The 19725-nt window shown below is 36.4% G+C and overlaps 1 protein-coding gene across 1 annotated transcript; it reads right to left on the reverse strand.

Moving 5' to 3' along the window:
* Positions 1 to 28: 28 nt before the first annotated feature.
* LOC113290964 lies at positions 29 to 5127 on the reverse strand. The gene is made up of 6 exons (XM_026540547.1): positions 5085 to 5127; positions 951 to 1132; positions 742 to 853; positions 547 to 631; positions 405 to 456; positions 29 to 326 (listed from the first exon to the last, which is right to left on the reverse strand). Exons 1-6 carry the CDS (start codon positions 5125 to 5127, stop codon positions 162 to 164), a joined length of 639 nt encoding a protein of 212 aa, XP_026396332.1. The 3' UTR covers positions 29 to 161.
* Between the last annotated feature and the right edge of the window lie 14598 nt (positions 5128 to 19725).

The following is a 19725-nucleotide window of genomic DNA, read 5'->3' on the forward strand; positions in this document are numbered from 1 at the left end:
GGTGTAAATTAGCAACAAACTGTGAATTACCTCTATGCATGGTTGTAACAAGAACTTGACCTTATGTTAGAGAAGTAAATAGGGAATTTGTTCCCGTCTTTTCCAAGTGCAGCAATAGCAAAGAAAACTTAATAGCAACGTTACATGTATATCTGTATTGTCTAGCACAGGCCGATCATGAACAAGAACACAACTGTGACAGCCAAAGTGGACGAGAGATATAAAGCCCTCTTCTCTTTGATGTTTGATCTAATTTTATTCCAGCTCTGTACCTCTTTGTTCCACCCCCACTTATCCAAGATTGACATCACAAATGCAATGACTTTCTGCAAAAGGAAAGCTCATTGAAATTTGTTATACGTTCATTTGATTTAGACTTTGACACGGAGAGGCATAGATCTTACCAGTTGAAGCGGTTCGATATGGACAAGCGGCTCCAAAAACATCTCCACGTTCCTGATTCGTTGAGGTAACAAAGATGTGAACCTTGATGGTTTAGCACATTAAGATCTATAAAAGTTGGGAATATTAAGCATTTTTGCTCACCTTATTACCATCTTTCCATGGTAGACATGACACATATAGAAGCTGATACCTTTTCCAAGTGGTACATCATGCTTCTTGTCCCATACTGCGTGCAAGTTTTGATAAAGACGGTTTCAGAATCAATTCAGTTCCCACATACAACTAACTGCAAACAAAGGAAATGAGAAAATGGACAGGGGAGCAAATTTTCCGAACCTAATTTCCATGAAACGCCAACATTCATTCCATCATGTAATGTGGGACGCACTACAAATTCTATGTTCTTTCCCAAGTATTCCAACAAAAATCTGAAGAAGTCCAACACTAGCTACTCAATGAAGACAGAAAAACATTTGACATTGTTTCAATATTAGATATCACCACAGGAAACTACTTGCATTTTAGTTAGGGGATAAATATTTAACCTTCTTCCCATAGAATGAATGGAAGTAAGAAAAGAAGTTACAAACACATCTACATTCATCTCCAATGACGTCTGACAATTCTCCAACATTCCTCTGCTTGATCGCCGTATAAAGCTTTAACACGGTCTCAAGTGCCCTGTTATCTTCCTCGCCAAAACCATTTTTGGTGCCAAATGTAACAACTAATGTTGGGGTATATATTTAAAAACATAGTTTTGTAATAATATGCCAAAGTTAGAGAGATAGTATGGTGGCATTGTTTTGAGCTCCCACACTATAGGCATGGGTTCAATTCCCACCCCACACAATTTCACTAGGGTATATACTATATATTATATTACATTAGTCCGGGAGCGGGGCCTTGGGAGGTCTGCTGATCCAGAAACAATTTTTTTGCTGTTTTTAACTTAAATTTTCAAAACGTATTAAGATAATTATATCATGATTAATTACAGTTAATGTTGAAATTTTAATACGGCCGTTTTTTTTGCTGTTACAAAGAAATTTAATTGGCATTTAATCGAAAATTAATTTTCCATTAATTCCATTGATTCTTTTTGATTATAAAAAAAAAAAAACTGGTTTCTGGAAGAAAAGAGATATAGAACGTTATTTTTATTTCGTCAAGTTTTTCTGAGCAAGTGTTGTTGAAAGAGTTATTATTGATTCGATTTCTCAGTGCAGAGAAATCGAAAGAGATAAGCTGTTTTATCCCATAGGGTTTCGACAAAAAACTGACTGCTAGCACAATCAAGAGGCAGAGTCGCGAAACACCTTAAAGATAGCGACCTAGTACGCGACTCAGCGGTTTCTTTGTGTAATTTGATTATAGTGCTTTGTTTCCAACAACTAATGACTCTCCATTCCTTGATAGGAAATTGCTCTTACCATCGTTTGCAGCTGAGAGAGGTGGTGGTTGGAAAACAAGCGAAGCATGAGTATTTGTTAGCAATTTTTTATGAATAGGCTTTAGAGTTGAAGATGAATTCTGATTGTCAGTGAAAGATGAATTTGAAAATATTTTTGGGAAAAAATGGGACGAAGGAATAAAGACTGATCCCATGTTTTGAAGGTTTGGTTTCAAGTAGACTCCAAATGAGTTTAGTTTTGCATTCATGAAAGAAGAGCAAGGGAAGGAAAGATGTAAGTAGGTGATAATATTCTAGCAAAAAGGAAGAAAACACTGATAAGCTAAGCATCTACAAAAGTTAAACAAATGATCCTTACCGTCTAATTATCAATGTATGGTTGTGATCAAAATAGGAAGCCATTAAAGATACATTGCTTGTGAAGAGTGAAACAATGCCAGACTGTTTGTGTTTGATAATACTTGTATCAAAAATGTCAAAAGTGGAGAGCAGGACTTTTATGGAAAAACTGTTAGAGAGTCTCTCAGACCAATGGTGTGAAATTATCGCTAATCTTGCTTGAGCAGTGGAATCCGCACGTAGCTCTCGCTAATAAGTGATTGGATTAGAAGCAGAAAATATTTTACTTCATAAAAAATTAATTTTTTGACTTCTAAAAATCATTCTGAAATTGTATACCAAACTAATTTTTGGCGTTATTGCGTCTGGAGTTCGAATTTCTAACTAGATATAAGAGCAATTACAAGATCAAAGATTTTTTGACCGGCATTCTTTTATCCGGAGTGGAGAGACTTTTCTTTCTTAATTTTTAATGAAAACTGGATAATTGCCTTGATATATTTTGGCCGAATATTCAGTCTCCACTTGATATCTCTACGCTACTTGCTTCTGGTGCTTTTGGGTTTTGCCAGAAGAAAGCACGAAAATGACCACTTTTTTTTTATGGTTTGACCTAAGAGTTGTCATTACCCTTGCGTTTTTAGTAAAGTATGAGTCTTGTTTCCTTCGTGCATTTAACTACAGAACAAGATAAACGAACCGTGATAAAAATAAATATTTCCTCCGTACCTATTATATACGCGGAATTTTGAATTTTCTTTGTACCAATTGATGGATGGAGTCTTATTTTCAAGATGAATTTTCTCACAACCCTTATTTATTGTACATAGAAAATTGTGTTAGTAATAAGACAAAGGGTAAAACAAGAAAAAACATGAAAAATGATGAATTTTCAAGATAATTTTCTTAATGTAAGAGAATTAGTCCCTCAGCCTATATATGTGGTACGGAGGGAATATTTTTTTTATATGTTTGGCAGGCCTAGGAGTGATACAAGATGACTTCTATTATGCCAGTGATTTGTACCACATCCAGGTAAAGCGTAGTAAAACGGGCTAGAGTTTCCATGTTTCTGTAGCTCTTTGAATGCCAAGTCAGCGCCTCATGTGTTTTCCCATTCCCCATTGTATCATGGATATGCTTTATGCCCTATGCGGTTTCCTGTAAATTCAGAAGAGATTATAGTAGTATAAGGTCTTGGAGAGTACAAATGTTTATCACAATCATAAACATGCTTCTTCTGTGTAAGGGAGTTTGAACATGATTATCTCTTAAAGTGTAAAAACACATTATTGACAGTATGATTGTGGAGATGATGATCTCTGTGATAAAAACATAAATGATATTTTATGTGTTAGTAAGTAACAAGATTTTCATTCGGCTCAATTTTGTTGAACACAAAATCACACATGGCTCTCCAAATAAACCAGCATGCAGTAGCATGAGAAATTCTTCCATGGCTAGTGCTAGTATTAGTATCAAACCAAGAGTTGAACCAATTAATGAAGTTTGTATACTTGCAAAATTCCTTGTGCTTTTGCCTATAAAGATTTTTCCACGCTGAAGTAGCAGCAAGACAACTCATAAATAGGTGTGCCATGGTTTCCTTTCCACAACTGCTTTGCATATTTGATCAATATATACTAGTAGTTTTAGCATTAGTATGGAGAATTCTATGAGAACAATTCCAAGAAACAGATCTTGATGATGGGAGAGGTGTCCATCTTCAAGATATTAATCCAATCAATAAATGAGCTTCATTGATATACTTGTTATCCATTTTGGCTTTGTAAAAGAGGCTTGACAGAGAAATCTCACGAGCTTGTCAAATTCCACTTGACATTGTATGCTTATACCTAATTGAGAGGTGTGTCCAATGGTTTTGCTTCCTCAAGCTAGAACCAAAAGACTGGTTTTAGTGTTGTACCAAATTTTATCATGCAAATATTAGATTATTGACCATTAACATGTTTGGTGGGCAATAATTGGGCTTGGTCAAGATGATATTAGTGTTACCCAACCAGTTATCATCCCACATGCTTATTCAGGTCCCATGTCAACCTTCCACTTGTTATGCTCCTGAATATTGGTGATGCCTTCCAAAATATTTTTCCAAATCCAGGAATCTACCACTTTTGGTTTGGTATCTAAATCTAAAACATTTTATTCATCTAGATACTTTTTTGTCATAAGTTGAGACTATAGAAAATCCTTATTTTTTCTCAAGACGCTATCCAATTTTGGTGATCATGGCACTGTTAAACATCTCAATGTTCTAGAAACCCAAACCTCCCAGGTCATTTGGTTTTCATATAGATATCAAAGCCTTAGGGTAGTAACCCTTTGGTTGTCAACATCTTTGCCCAAGAAAAAATCTTGTTGAGTCTTGCTGAGATCCTAACAAATTTTTTTTGGGGACTTTGCAACAGTTCATTTGGTATATACTTGAAGTAGAGGTGACTGAGCTTATGAAGGTGGCGCTTCTTCCAGAAGATATTAGCAAGATATTATTCCAACTAGCTAGCCTTTACTTGATCTTTTTAATACAAATTTTAAAATCTTTTATCTTGCTTCTATTGGTACATGTCTTTCATCTAGAGCTATTATTTTCACCTCCATGGAGTTACTTATGCTGATGTTAATGTCCTCATATGTGTTTTTTCTGAAGAACACCCTTGACTTATTGAAGTTAATGAGCTGCCCAGAAATAACACTGAAGATTTTGAGAATATCCACATGATTCTGACTTTCAATGTTACTAGCTTTGCAGAATACCATGTAGTCATAAAAAAAAAGATGGCTGGTGGGAGGGTCTTTCTTACATATTTTTATGCAAGTTATCAGACTATATCCTTAGCATGCATGAGGGTTCTTGAGAGGGCTTCCATGCAGAACGTGCATATAAATAGAAATAGGGTATCCTTACCTGAGACCCCTAGAAGGTTCGGAGAAGTTAACTGAGACTCCATTTTTCGGGACAACTGAGGTAATAGAAATACATCGATATATGTGCTGCGCCAATTGTCAATGAAACCAATTTGCTTCATGACAACAATTAGAAAATTGCATTCCACATTATCAAAAGCCTTGAACATATAAGTTTTTATTCCCATGCTGCCTTTCTCACCTTTATTTTCCCCCTTGGATCTCATGTCATGGATAATTTCATGGAAATTGCAATATTCTCAGCACTGTTTACCAGAAATGAAGAGTGTGACTCATAAGGAGAGATGCTTTTGTTTAACATGGATTTTATTCTCTGAGCTAGGAGCTTGGATATAATTTTGTAAGTGGTTTTGCACAATCAGGTGGTTCTGAAGTAGCATGGAAAAGAGGGTTTGTCAGTTTTGGTTATCAAAAAAATAAAGGTGGAGGTCATTTCCTTAAGGATGTGAATAGACATGAAGAAATTTAAAAGGAGAGGGTAACAAGTAAATTTTCGTTCGGCAACCTGTATGGACAAAACCTAATTTAACCACAAGTAGGTTAACTATAAAGACCCTTGAAGGGGTATACCGAGTTTTTTTCTTTTTTCTTTTTGAACAATCAATATGTATAGACCAAAGGTCCGTATATCAGATTGTGAAGAAGATTTCTTGGGCGATCTCAGAAATCAATCTATTTAAACCCTAATTGTCAAGATCCAAATTCTAATAAGTACGAAACTTGTAATCTATTTTTTCAAAAAATGAATTCAGCAAGAGCAAGTCTTGGTTTGATCTTAATCGATAAGAATTTAAACCATCTAGATTGGTTACGTACTACTTGTGATATTCTTATTATAAAAATAAACAATATAATGCGGAAAAGGAAATCACAAAAGAAACCAGAATTTTGTTAACGAGGAAAACTGCACTAGCAGAAAAACCCAAAGACCTCATCCATCTCTTAACACCATATTGTATAAAACCATAACAAATACTAGCCTACTATCAAATTCAGGACTGGACTGTAGATGAGACCACTCTAAGCAATTTAGCTTCGATCGTGCTCCTGTATATCTCTAAACCCAACATGGTTCTACACATTTGATTCCCTTAGCTGACATCCTTTACAATATAAGAGTTCCTTCAGCCTCAATGAAGACTTTTGGTACCTATCTGACTCCGACAGACAAGCCTACTTGATTTTCTTTTCGATATGTTTCAATCAAGGTTTGGAAATATGTTTGAAGTAGACAGGTCTAGCAAACCTCACATATCCGAAACACTTACATTATTATCAAAGAATATCCTAGATCACTAACCAACTCTCAAGAACAATTCAAACAAATCAAAAAAGAGTTTAGATATCTATCTTGAAGAATCAAAAAATCTGAGACGAAGAGAACTTTGTGATCTCTAGCTATATTTTTCATGATCTAAAGTTCGTGAAATTCAATAGCCAGTAAAACAAGATCCTGATACAAGAACTCTCAGGTAAAAAGATAGTTTGACCGGGATTCATCAATCCTTAAGTGAAGTCTTCAAAGTCGTAGCCTAATATAGTTTCGTAAAGAACCGTAGGTTATATAGGACGACTCTAGCTTCGAAACTAGGACATTAAATTTCCAGGGATTAAGAAATCCAGTTGCAAGAGTCTCTTTATTTATAGAATTTCAAGGCTACATATAGAAATTCAAGCTAAAATTGCTTGAGATTCAAGCAATTGTTAGTTAAGAGTTCATGTAAGCATGTGAAAAGTCTACCTTGAAATCATACAGAAGAATATGTACTACGTTCCGGATAATTATATACACCTGCACAATGATAGCCTATAACGGGTAAGTAAGGTTGGGAACTTACAAGCAATAACAGTCTTCCAGAACACTCGATACTAAACAATAATCCACACACCGAAATAGATTTCGTGAATAAAATTATCGTATAAGTGTTAATGAGAGATATAGAAAAATTGAACTAGACACAGTCAAGGTACGCACAACAAGTATAGATAACCTTGGGCAGTTCGTCAGCTTTTGTCATCTGAAACTGGGTAGGTGTGCATACCTCTTGGAGTTGCGAAATCAGGCCGTAAGAGTACACATACCAGGTATGCGTACCTCAAGGTAGTTCACGAAGTCAGATCACAATAGTAGGCATAACTGGTCTGCGTACCTTCTCCCATTCCCAAACTCAGATTGATAGGGTATGCGTACCTTTCCAGTTCACGAAATTCTGGTCAACTGGGTCTGCATACTAGGTATGCGTACCTTGCTCTAAGCAATTTGTAATTCTCTCACTTTTAGTTTTGAAACATTCCTAATAGCCATAGACTGTTTGTACTATTTTCTTGGCAATTTCCAAATGATCAACTTGAATAAAAATAGTTTGTGAACAGTTAATTGTTCTAACTAAGATTGTTAAGGATCTATGAACATCGCGCGAATCATATTTCGAGAGTTTAAAAAACACAAGCTTGAACTCGAGATTTCTTTTTGCAATATTAAATATATTTAAATCATACGACAATGTCTCATAAGATAAAATTCTAGACACGATGAGTAAATAAGATAGACCCGTCTTCACATACCTCTTTGTTGATGAATTTCTCGTAATTGTCTTAGTTTGTTCTTCAGTATTCAATATTCAAGGGTGTTTCGGTGATATTTAATACTCAACTACCATGCGCTAATCCTAGTCCGGGACTTGACTTTTAGTAGACTAGAAATCAAGACATAGTTTTGTGCATCTAATATTGATGGTAAGCTTCAGATAACAAAACTTGCGAGTTCGACCGAGCGATGCTCAAACATAAATGTTAAACTATTTTGATTATATCTTGTCCAATAATGATCCAATTGGCTTAGAAGGGAATTTTGGGTAAGCCATATGGGCCAAGAGATTTGTATCCAATCATACTGGAGATAATGTATTTTTATTTCTTGAGATTCAGGGTCTAGGGATGCCATAGAGGTGGATTTTCCTGTTGGTTGATAATAGCTGTAATAAGGTTGATGATGTTAGGGTTTACATGATGGCCTCAACAGCGGCCATTTTGTTGAAATGGTTGGTGAAACAGTTGGCTACCTAATGCTTGTCAGCAATCTAGCTTGCATTAGCGTCTTGGATGATGTCAATATTGTTTCTTGTTATTATCTTTTTGGTTGATCCATGGAAAAAATTGGTGTTTCTATCACAAAGTTTGGTTTTTTGGTACCTATTATTAGTTTTCAAGAAATTCTCTTCAATGTTATACCAATCTTTGATATTTTATTTTCTTAGATTATCACTATTTAGAACCTGCTCATGTCATTTCTGAAGCAGTTTTGTAAAGCCACTTCAGACGATTATTGCAATCTTCAAGGTTTGTCTTGATAGCGCCATAAACTTATTTGTTCCAAACTTTGACTTGAATCTATATGTTATTGAGCTTTCTGGCAATGATAAAAGTTGAGGAGCTATATAGCCTCTTCTTCCAATATTCATCAACGACTTTCGCGCAATCCTCATGCTCTTATCAGGGACCAAAGAATTTAAAAGAAGCGTAGCTACTGGTTGGTGTTAAAAAGGATAAGATGATGGACACAACCAATATCCATCATGTTGGATATACCGGTATTATGGAATAATATAATCCAAGCCTCAAATGCCAGGGCCTAGTATAGTCTTTGCTCAGTTATGGCCGACCTAATCCTTTTACTGGACCAAGTGAATGGGAAACCATTAAAACCAATATCAATAAGCTCCATCTCACTAATTTTATCATTGAATCAGTTGTCTTCAGCAGTGTCAATGGGATAGAGCCGATAGGCACTGAATTTTTCAAAGTCATGAAGGATGATACTAAGGTCCCTAACAACCAACTAAGGAATATTATTAGAAGAAGCAGTTTTTTTCTATCATTTTCCAAGCCTCAGCTTTCTTTGCCAACTCATATGGGGTTCCAGTAACAAGTAGTAAGCCAAGCAGGCTAGAAACATGATATAAATATGGTGGGAGAAAAATCAATGATCTCCATGGAGATATTGTTTTTTCACATCAAGTCAAACCTCCTACAGCGCCAACAGTCCCACCTGGTTCAACAAACCAGAAATTTTGGCCATTCACTTTCTTCATAATCCGACCGATATTATATTTCTTTTGTTTAGTTTTAGAAAAATAAAATAAGATATCAGGATTTAATCTGTTTAGCATATCATTTAGGTATCTCTTAATATCCTTTGAGCTAATCCTTGAAACCATAATAATAAACAACATGGTAGCAAAGAAAAAGTTTCTAAAAATGTTCCTAATGAAGATCAGAGAAGTGCATGTGGTAACAAAAATTAAGAGGTTAAAATAAATTGCGGGGTTTTAATCAGATAATGATATTAGGAAAGGAAGCTACCAAATGAGTATGTGTAGAGTCCACCAAGATACTATTATCCCGCATCTCTCCAGAATTAGCTTTGTTTCAATTTGGGTTCATGTCAAGTTGCATGACATTTTGTTAGCCAAGACCTCGTTAGATTGAGCAGAGTCAACCTCATTGAATTGGTGCAGTTTTTTCTTTCTTTCCAATTTTTTATTTCTTTTGAATTTGAACATCCATTTTATCTTTGAGCCAAGGTAAGAAGAGTACCAAAGAGAAAAATACTCAAATGACTGGTAGCTGAGAAAATATTTGTAGGTACAGGGATCAAGGTGAAATCAACCAAAGTTTTCCCTTGATCTTTTGCGGTTGATCTCAAATTTTGGAGTTCTTTTTCCGTTGATATCATGGATTTTCTTGTCTTGTTGAAGTTTCCTTTTCTAATTTCCCACATAATAACATCATGGTTTAGGCGAGGGCGCTTATTTTACTGTTGGGATGATTCTCTAGCTTTGGAGATGATTGGGTTGTCTCCATTACCATACATGCTTCCAAGGTTAGCTATGTAATTTGTAAGTTCCATTTTTTTTTAATATGATTCATTTTTTCTTCAAATTCCATGGAAGCACCTTTGTCAGAATAAGGCCTAGAGATCAAAGCTTTCCCACTAAGAAAAAGATTTGACTTTAGATGGTTGATTATGATAATAGATTGAAGTTGGCTTTGAAGGTGTGGTTGTGGTTTGATTAGGGTTTGTACAAATCTAGTTTGGGAGGTCCGAAATCCTGCACACTTTATATAGCTTTATGTTATTGAGAGCATACACAAATTTTAACCAGTGTGGAAAAATTGGGGTTTCAAAAGCTTCAATCCCAATTTTAAGGGCCCTAGTCACATGAATAGTCAACTTGACTTTCATGTTCTTATCCTCTCGGTCTCTTCCATAAGGCCTTCTAGATTCATGGTATACATTAGCTGTCTTGAGTATGCCTCTAAAATATGGGATGATATTCCTTGGTATCCTCTTAACCAAAAGCCAAATTTGAACTTTAGTGAAAAATTCCTTAATCAATAAGATTTGGACCTCCAGTAATTAAGTACCCCAACAAGAACCATCATCTTATCAAAGACTCCTCTAGTACCTTCTTGGCTCAAGGTATTACAGTGCAATTTACTTGTTAGCCTTAATGTTTAGAAATTTCTCCTTTTAATCCAAATATCCACCCTTATTCTGCTGTGCATTTCCCAGTAGGCATTGATGAAGTTGCTGACAAGGTTGGTCTCAAAACAAACACTACTACAAAGTTTTCCTATATATGAAGCAACATTTTCAACCCAGTTAATTTTTGGCACGGATGTTATTTTGGTTCCAAAAAACTTTAGGGAAAAGATATTTGGGGATAACTAGAACATTTTCTATTTGGTCATCCAGATCTATAACTGGGTTACTGCCAGAGTTTGTGGAAGAAGCCAATACAGAGAACCCACGGGTGAGGAAAAAGGTAAGGATGAGTTTCTGGAATCGAGTGGTGCTGAGTTACAAAGATGATATAATTTTAACCTTAATTTGAATTTTTGTCATGTGAGGATTAATTTCAGGTTTGAGCAAAGATGGTTTGGGGAGAGGAGCTGAACCTCTATCAGGTCCAATAGTCATTGTCCAGTAAGCCATGCTAGGTATAAATTTCTGATTCTAGTTGGTAAGGAGCTTCACACGACCCATTTCTGATTTGCTGATGTGGATTGGAGTTGTATTGGCTAATGGTATCTTGGGAGGGTGCCTGTCACAAGCAGAACTAGAGCAAGAAAAAAACCAAGGATGTGAATGACCAGGAACTGGCATTCCTTCCGAAAGAGAGATAACCCGAGCATCGTTATGCTACATATATATAGCCTGTTAACAAATTACCAGATGAAGAGGCAGAGAAACAGTTGGTAAGCCTATAAGAGCATCACAGACAGGGCCGAATGAGATACAACCGATTAAGCAAGGTATACTAGCTCAGAAGATTGAGATGATTCGTATCCCCCCGACCCCCCCAACTCTTGGATTATGGTTGCATGGTAAATCGTATGAGCTTCTCTTCTAAGTATGACCTTCTTCTATTGCAGTGTTGCCACCTGTCCCAACATAGAAACTTTTTATAAAAATATACTCTACAAAACTAAGACAGAGGCCAAGAGATTAAAAGAAATAGAATGACCGGAGATGAGAGTAGTGAGATTATAATTGTAGGGGATGAAAATTCTCTGGGAAACACCCTCATTAAGCCATAGGGTGGTAGATGGGTGTATAATCACCCCTAATTGCGTCTTCAAAAGTTATCCCTATAATATCCGGTATTCTTCACACCCCTATAATTTCTAGATAGATAAAGAAATCCGAAACAGAGTCGACTCGCTAAGAACTTTCAGCTAAACATTGAAATGGATGCGAAATATTCAGTGGAAACAACAACCTTGAAAATCTTTCTGAAATCAAAGAAAAGCATCATCCTGAATGGTACTCTACCGAGTACCCAATTGAGCAATTTCCATATGATTACCTTCCCCAATGGATATGAATTTTCTGATTATGCAAAGAATTTTAATTGGTACTAGAAGATTCATCGATACAACTATGCAGTGAAATGAGGACTACCAGGAATCAGTCATCCCTTACTGCGAAAACAAGTTAAATTTGGTGAAGTTGATCAAGATTCTGCAGGAGATACCAATGAAACTAGTAACGATTCTAATCATTTTTCTGTAAGAACAACATTAACGAGGTTGGGGGAATTAACATTCGTGGTAGTTGTGTTCAAAAAGGAAAGTATTAAAACAAATGATGGGAAAGGAAAAGCTCAAACGAAAGAGGATCAAGCATGTGATAGTGTTCCAACTGCAGTCATGGGCATTTCTGATGCTGATGAATCGATTCCATATGCGACCCATCTACAGTTTGGGAAATTTGTTTTCCATGAGGGAGTAGCAATTATTGCTGACCGTTTGTAGTTGTAGGTGGATGCCAAATGTGATTTGATTGCTTTACATTTCCAGCAGAGGAGGACTGTGATTCTATGTCTAGCATTATACCCATATGATGATTGAAGAATTAAGTTATTTGTGCTTGATCTTTTGTGCTCATTTTCTGCTGGGGTAGCTCACCGAGTTGTTGGCAAATATTCTAAGGCGGTGTTTCCTTCCATGAATCTGAGGGTTAATAATCCAACCATGCCCAATCCAGTCCGAGTACAAGCCCGTCCTTATGGAATGACCAGAAGTCGTGATCGCACCGTTATCCAAGTGACAAGGTTCCGAAGCCGACAACAACAACTTCTCCAGAGACAAATTGGGAAACATCAGAATTGAGGTATTTTGGATGTTAATATAGATAGTTTGATAGAAATATGATAGAATTTATGATGCAGGATAAAAATAATTATTTTGGGGGGCTATTTTGTATTATATGTTTAAATCTCTCTTTGAATATGATTAAAAGAGTGAATTTGGTTATCTTCTAGTTTCTGCTTATTTCTTTTGGTTTGTGGAATTTTTGGATATGAATTCTGATGTAGCAGGTTAACTTAGACGGATACTGGTTTATATTCTTGTTTTGCCTCGTCTTAATGCTTAAAGTATTGTTTATTGTGTGATTGTAGTATTGATGATGTTTGAGATTATGCTAGTGAGGAAAATTTGTAAGATGATGTGAGGCTACAGAGTTTTCATGCTTTTAAGACCAAGAGTAGAGGTACCCGATCTAATATGATTAACTGGAAACCTAAGTTTAGAGAGTTATTTTTTGGGAGTAGGTTGACTATTGAGAACACCAGGGGGATTAAGTTGATTTTATTATTATGACTATAGATATGACGCAAACTATGAAATCCAAGACTACCATGAATGTTCTCTTTGAATGGTTGCTGAAATGGGAGCAAAATTTGAAAAGATTCATACTTCTATTCTTACGAGATGACCATTCTTTATGTGGAGATTGTGACTTGCTTCCATGTGAATATCTTCCTCGTGATTGTGATTGTTATTGTAATTATGAATAGGTTTTGCGATGTTGGTTATGTTGATGTTGTGTATGTGATTTTTTTGGATCATGATGAAGTTGAGAAGAAATCTTTCATAATTTGAGATGTAAAAATTATTCGTAAAAGAGTCAATCCATAAAAACAAGCAAGATGAGAGAAGAAAAAAGGAGAGCAAAAACTAGAGAATTCTGCGAGAAAACCGCGAGAACTAGCTGTTATCACCCATATTAACTAAAACCAAAAGTTAGAAATCCAGCCTAGAGAGAAGAGAGAGAAAAACAACTTAAAACTCGCTATTCACGTGATTTAGTTTTGATGAGTCCCATGATATTCAGCGGAGACCCATAATTCTCCAAAAAAAGTTCACCATTCTCCGTTTATGGAATTTTTTTTTATAGTTCACTTAAAACCAGAACAACTTCTTGAACTATTAATTTTTCTACTAAGGCTTTTACTCATTGGATTGAGTTCTAGTTGGTGACTCGTACTCAGTTTATGGGTCTAGATCAAAGTCATCAAATTGTTACCATCATTTGGTCTAATTGGACCAGATAAACTAATTTTCATTTTCGCAAACACTGATGAACTATGATTGTCTCAAAGAGCTTTGTATGTGACTATGTATGAATGTACGGAAAAGTTGGAAATATTTCTAAAGCCCTTCAAAAAAATAAAAATAAATCTTAACCCATATCATGGAAAGTGGATGCCCTTTCTTTTGGGTTAGATCAAATGAAATATATGTGGGGCACTTGACCTTCTTTCTTTGGCTAGTTGCTCAAGATTTGCAATTCGATATTCTCTTTATAGAGCAATTTTTGTGATGATCTTTTGAGGTTCAGTCTGTAGTAGAAGTAAAAACAAGGACCATCTGGGCTGCTATAAAAGCTATGGAGTAGAAAGCTACTCTTGCGTTGATCGAAAGTGATACTAATAACTTTCTTGACTGATTTCAGCAGGAATAGAAAGAGTCATCTTACTAATGAATTGTTTAACAACATTTTGCACTTTAGTAGAGTGTTTAGATAACATCAGCAAAAGCCAATCCCAAAATTCAAAAGCAAAAATATTTTGCTTCATAAAAGTCTATTTTTTTCCTTTAGAAATTGAACCAACTTTTTACTATGTATTCATTGGACAAAGCTAGTGTCTATCTTCACGGGAAAAAAAAATGAAAAATAACTATTTTTGTTGGTATCTGTAAATATCGATTATTATGCCATGTTTAGATAGTATGAAGGAAATCCCCTTCCCTGGAATGGGGAAGTCCTAAACCCACCACCCCATGAGTTTTGTATATTCTTACATCTTGGGAATACTACTCTTATTCTCCTTTTTTTTTTCTAAGCTAAAACCGGAATCAGGCCCTACACAAATCCAACCAGTTGGACTGACCCCACTGTCAGACTCAACCCCCGCCAAACCCCTCTATACAACTAAATACAAATCTTTACGGTGGGGATTTGTTAGCACATTACCCGGTCGGACTCGCAAGCGTTGCTATCTCAAGCTTGTTTGTCAAGTTTAGTTGATAAAAACTATAGTCTTGATTTCTAGTCTGCCTATAGGAGTTTCAGACTAGGATAGATTGTATAGTTAAGCTTTAGATTTCACGTCGCTTACAACTGAAGACGAAGATCTACTGAAGAACTCGGAGGATCTTCATCAACAAAAGGTATGTGGAGAATAAAATTTATCCATCCTCAGAAGTCTATTTTATTCTTACTTATCTCCTATTAAGACAAAAGTCGTATACGATATAGTCTTTTGGATCATACACATTTGATATTTCGAGTTGAGTATAACTCGCTTATCAATTTCTCGAAATACGTATTGATAGGTGATGGTATTTTCAATGATGTTGTAGTAAAGAGTTCGTTGAGGCTTGTGAAGACAATGAATTCTAGACTTAATAGAACTTAAAAATATAGAAAACTTAACTCAAAATTGATTTCAAGTGATTGAAAAATAACCAAGACACTAGAATCCACTATTACACATGAATGATGTCAAATATTTCATAACTCTAATTATCCTTTTAATCCTTTATTTCTTAATCCACAAATAATCAAACATATTCTCAAAAATTAATTGTATCCCCTAAGCATAGATTATCTAACCAAAGCATAACCTATCTAATTGAATCACAACTAATGAAGAAAATTATGTAAACTTTTAAGAACTCTGCAAAGCAGTGATTGAGTGAATTATAATTAAATATTAGAGAAAATGAAATAGTTACGCATTGTTCATGTGTGAATAGCTTCATCCATTGCCTTGGTTACGAGAGAATTAGCCGCTCATCATGTTGGAAACACGCTCAAAATTTGATTTCATTTATGCTCAAAGGGTTACAAATGATGAATAAGGGAGAATTATAATAAAAATCGGTTTTGCAATGCTTATAACTGTTGCAAAAACCGTTACAAAGAGCCCTACTGTTGTTGTTGCGTTTTTAAGTCTGCCTGTAAACTGCGACCTACAGAATGAGTTGCTGTCACTGTTCAAAAACGACTGCTGGTGCAGGTCCGTTCTTCGTGTTCTTCAGTTTTGCAGCAGCAGAAATGGCAGCTCTGCAAATTTGATTTTTCGCTCTGTGGTGCTCTTTTTCTCTCCCAATCTCTCTGTCCCACTTCTCTATGATTCCCTCACCCTATATATACTCAACATCAGCAAAATATCACGCCATAACTCTCACAAATTTTCATTAAACTCGGCAGTGAAGAAAAATATTCTAGGAATATTTTCTTCCCTGTTTTAGCTTCTCACGTGTTTCTACAGCTGCAAAATCTCCTCATTTATCTTCTTCACGGTCCAGAGTGTTGCTAGAGTCATCATACACGAGCAGAACACGCATAAATCTTCCAAAACCCGTGAACTATTCTTCTCATGCACGGGCTGCCCTGATTCCTTGTCACGGATTTTCCAGCCAAATTTGATCGAAACAAACACCTATACCAGCTCTTTTATAACATATCACAACTACCCATGAAGTTTCAGCCCTTTAGTCCACCTAGAACATCTTCAAATTTCGATCGAAACATTCTCAGAGAGCTGCCACATTTTTCCCGCCAATTTTTAAGTTTCAAATGAAGAAGATGATGTTCCCCTAACCAGCTGTGGGGTGCGAATAACAGCTGCCTTTTTGGGGTGCCCCTTAGTAATTGAGGTGCCCCTGAACCAAATCTGGGCTCCGTATAGCAAGTGTCCTCCGGGGGTGTTCCGAGTGATTTTTCGAGCCGATTTTTCCAACAATATTTATTTTCCAAAAATACCTAAAAATACACAAAACACCATAATAAGGACGAAAACGAGTACCAACAATACTAAACATTGAGGACAAATTAGACACATAAATGCGTCTATCAAATACCCCAAACTTATTATTTGCTAGTCCTCGAGCAAAACTAATAAAAAATAAATAAAACCGAGTTAATGTCGGGAGGGTTTACCAGAGGTGTGCCCGCAAAACCATTACTCCAGACCCTAGCTATCTATGCAGAACCTTGGAAGGCACTAAAGAATCTCCTTGGTTGGCATACTTATTGACTACAGGAGGAAGTACCCTGATGCGAAATTCCAATTGCTGTACACGAGTTTGCATTCAAGCATACTAAAATTCATATAAAGTGACAGAGCTCTACTCAGATAGTTTCTGGACATCATAAACCGGAGTCAACCAATCACATGGATAGATTAAGAAAATGGATGTAGAGAAAAATGTGGATGATGTTGACTAAGGTGAACCTATCCTAATGGACTGAGATACTGGTCTGGACTAATATCAACACACTGGCAAATACAAGGGAACCAGTGGTCGATAATCCTAACTCTAGGTCAACTCAGCTGGCATATACAAGGGTACCAGTGGTCGACTTTATTGTATTTATTCCGGTTGGTCTGGTGGTCTGGTCTCATTTTTTTTTCATCTCAGTCACTCTATTTCACCCTAGTAATGGTAAAAAAAAGAAGAAGAAGAAGTGATCAGGATTCTTTCGATGTTTCCATCACGAGGATATGGCGAAACTACCATGTTTTCTTTTCTAACACCTGAGCTCTGTGATTTTATGAATAGACTCTTCTAGATGTTTCCATCTAATAAGATTGGTTCCACAATTTCTACAATCAAAATGTTCCCATCCACTTAGATCGGTTAGTGCCAACCTTAATAAACATAAATTTCTAGGATCTGGAGTTTATTTATTGCAACTAAAAGCTAACAAAAAGTTTCTTCCCCACCCCCAAACTTAAATCTAACATTGTCCTCAATGTTTCTAATGAAAGAGCAATACCAAAAAGTAAAGTAACATGAGGAATCAGTAAAGAGAGAAGTCGGAAAGATAGTACCTGGGTGAAGATAGAAATCAAAAACTAATATACAACATACAATCGCCTCGATGGTCAATCAAGGGTAAACAGGGTCCTCTAGAGGGACCTCCTCAACATCACCTGTTGGAAAGGGCTCTAAAAAGGGTTTCAATCTCTGACCGTTAACCTTCGAAGAACTACTACCATCCGGTGTCTCGATCTCAACAGCTCCATGAGGAAAGACAGTGCGAACAATAAAAGGACCCGTCCACCGAGAACGTAACTTCCCAGGGAAAAGATGCAAGCGGGTATCATACAGAAGAACTTTTTGACCTGTAGAAAATGACTTCTTTAAAATATTTGTATCATGCACAAGTTTCATTTTGTTCTTATACTCCTTCGCACTATCGTAAGCATCAATACGAATCTCGTCCAACTCATTGAGCTGGAGTTTCCTATGGGCTCCTGCCTTGTCAAAAGAAAAGTTTAGCTGCTTAACATCCCAATAAGCTCTATGTTCTAACTTGACAGGTAATGACATGCCTTGCCATACACAAGCCGATAAGGCGACATTCCAATGGGGGTCTTAAACGCAGTACGGTAAGCCCATAAGGCATCAGTAAGCCTAGACGACCAGTCTTTCCGATTAGAATTAACTGTTTTCTCTAATATACGTTTTATCTCCCTATTGGAAACCTCAACCTGACCACTAGTCTGTGGATGATACGGGGTAGCTACCTTATGTGTAATACCACATTTCTTCATCAAAAGCCTAAAAGGTCCATTACAAAAGTGCGACCCACCATCACTAATTATAGCCCGCGGTGTACCAAAACGTGTAAGAATATTATTTTTCAAGAAATCAATCACAACCCTATGGTCATTGGTTTTACACGCAACCGCCTCAATCCACTTAGAGACATAGTCTACAGCGACAAGGATGTATAGGTTACCAAAATAATTAGGAAACGGACCCATAAAGTCAATACCCCACACATCAAAGACCCCGAAAACTAAAATAAGGTTCAAGGGCATCATGTTCCTACGGGAAATGGTTCCTAATTTCTGGCGACGTTCACAAGTAACACAGTAACTGTGGGAGTCTTTAAACAACGAAGGCCAATAGAATCCACAATGCAATATCTTAGCAGCAGTCTTCTTAGCACTAAAGTGACCCCCACACGCATGATCATGACAAAAGGAAATAATACTGGACTGGTCACTCTCAGGTATACATCTCCTAATAATCAGGTCTGGACAATACTTAAAAAATAAGGATCATCCCAAAAGAAGTGCTTAACCTCAGCTAAAAATCTAGAACGCTCTTGTTTACCCCAATGTTGGTCATTCGACCAGTAACAAGATAGTTCACTATATTCGCATACCAAGGTAATTGGGTAACAAAGAACAATTGTTCATCAGGAAAGTTGTCCCTTATAGGAAGGGAATCATTAAGGGTATCCACAACAAGTCTAGACAAGTGGTCTGCTACTACATTTTCTGCACCCTTTTTGTCTCTAATGTCCGGAGAAAACTCTTGTAACAACAGGATCCACCTAATCAATCTAGGTTTCGTATCCTTCTTAGACAAAAGATATTTCAAAGCAGCATGATCAGTATATATTACGATCTTAGAACCTAAGAGATAGGGTCTAAACTTGTCTAAGGCAAACACAATGGCTAACAGTTCCTTCTCCGTAGTGGTATAGTTCAACTGGGCATCATTCAGAGTTTTTCTAGCATAGTAAATTACATGAAGTAACTTGTTTTCTCGCTGACCTAGCACAACACCAATAGCATAATCTGAAGCATCGCACATGATTTCAAAGGGTAGGTTCAAGTTGGGTGCCTGGACTATGGGGGCGGTAGTGAGTAAAGTTTTAAGCTTCTCGAAAGCCTCTAAACAAGCATCATCAAAGACACACTTAACATCTTTTGCAAGAAAATTGCAAAGAGGTCTAGAAA

Source organism: Papaver somniferum, chromosome 6 (assembly GCF_003573695.1).
Source record: "Papaver somniferum cultivar HN1 chromosome 6, ASM357369v1, whole genome shotgun sequence".
Taxonomy (NCBI): Eukaryota; Viridiplantae; Streptophyta; class Magnoliopsida; order Ranunculales; family Papaveraceae; genus Papaver; species Papaver somniferum.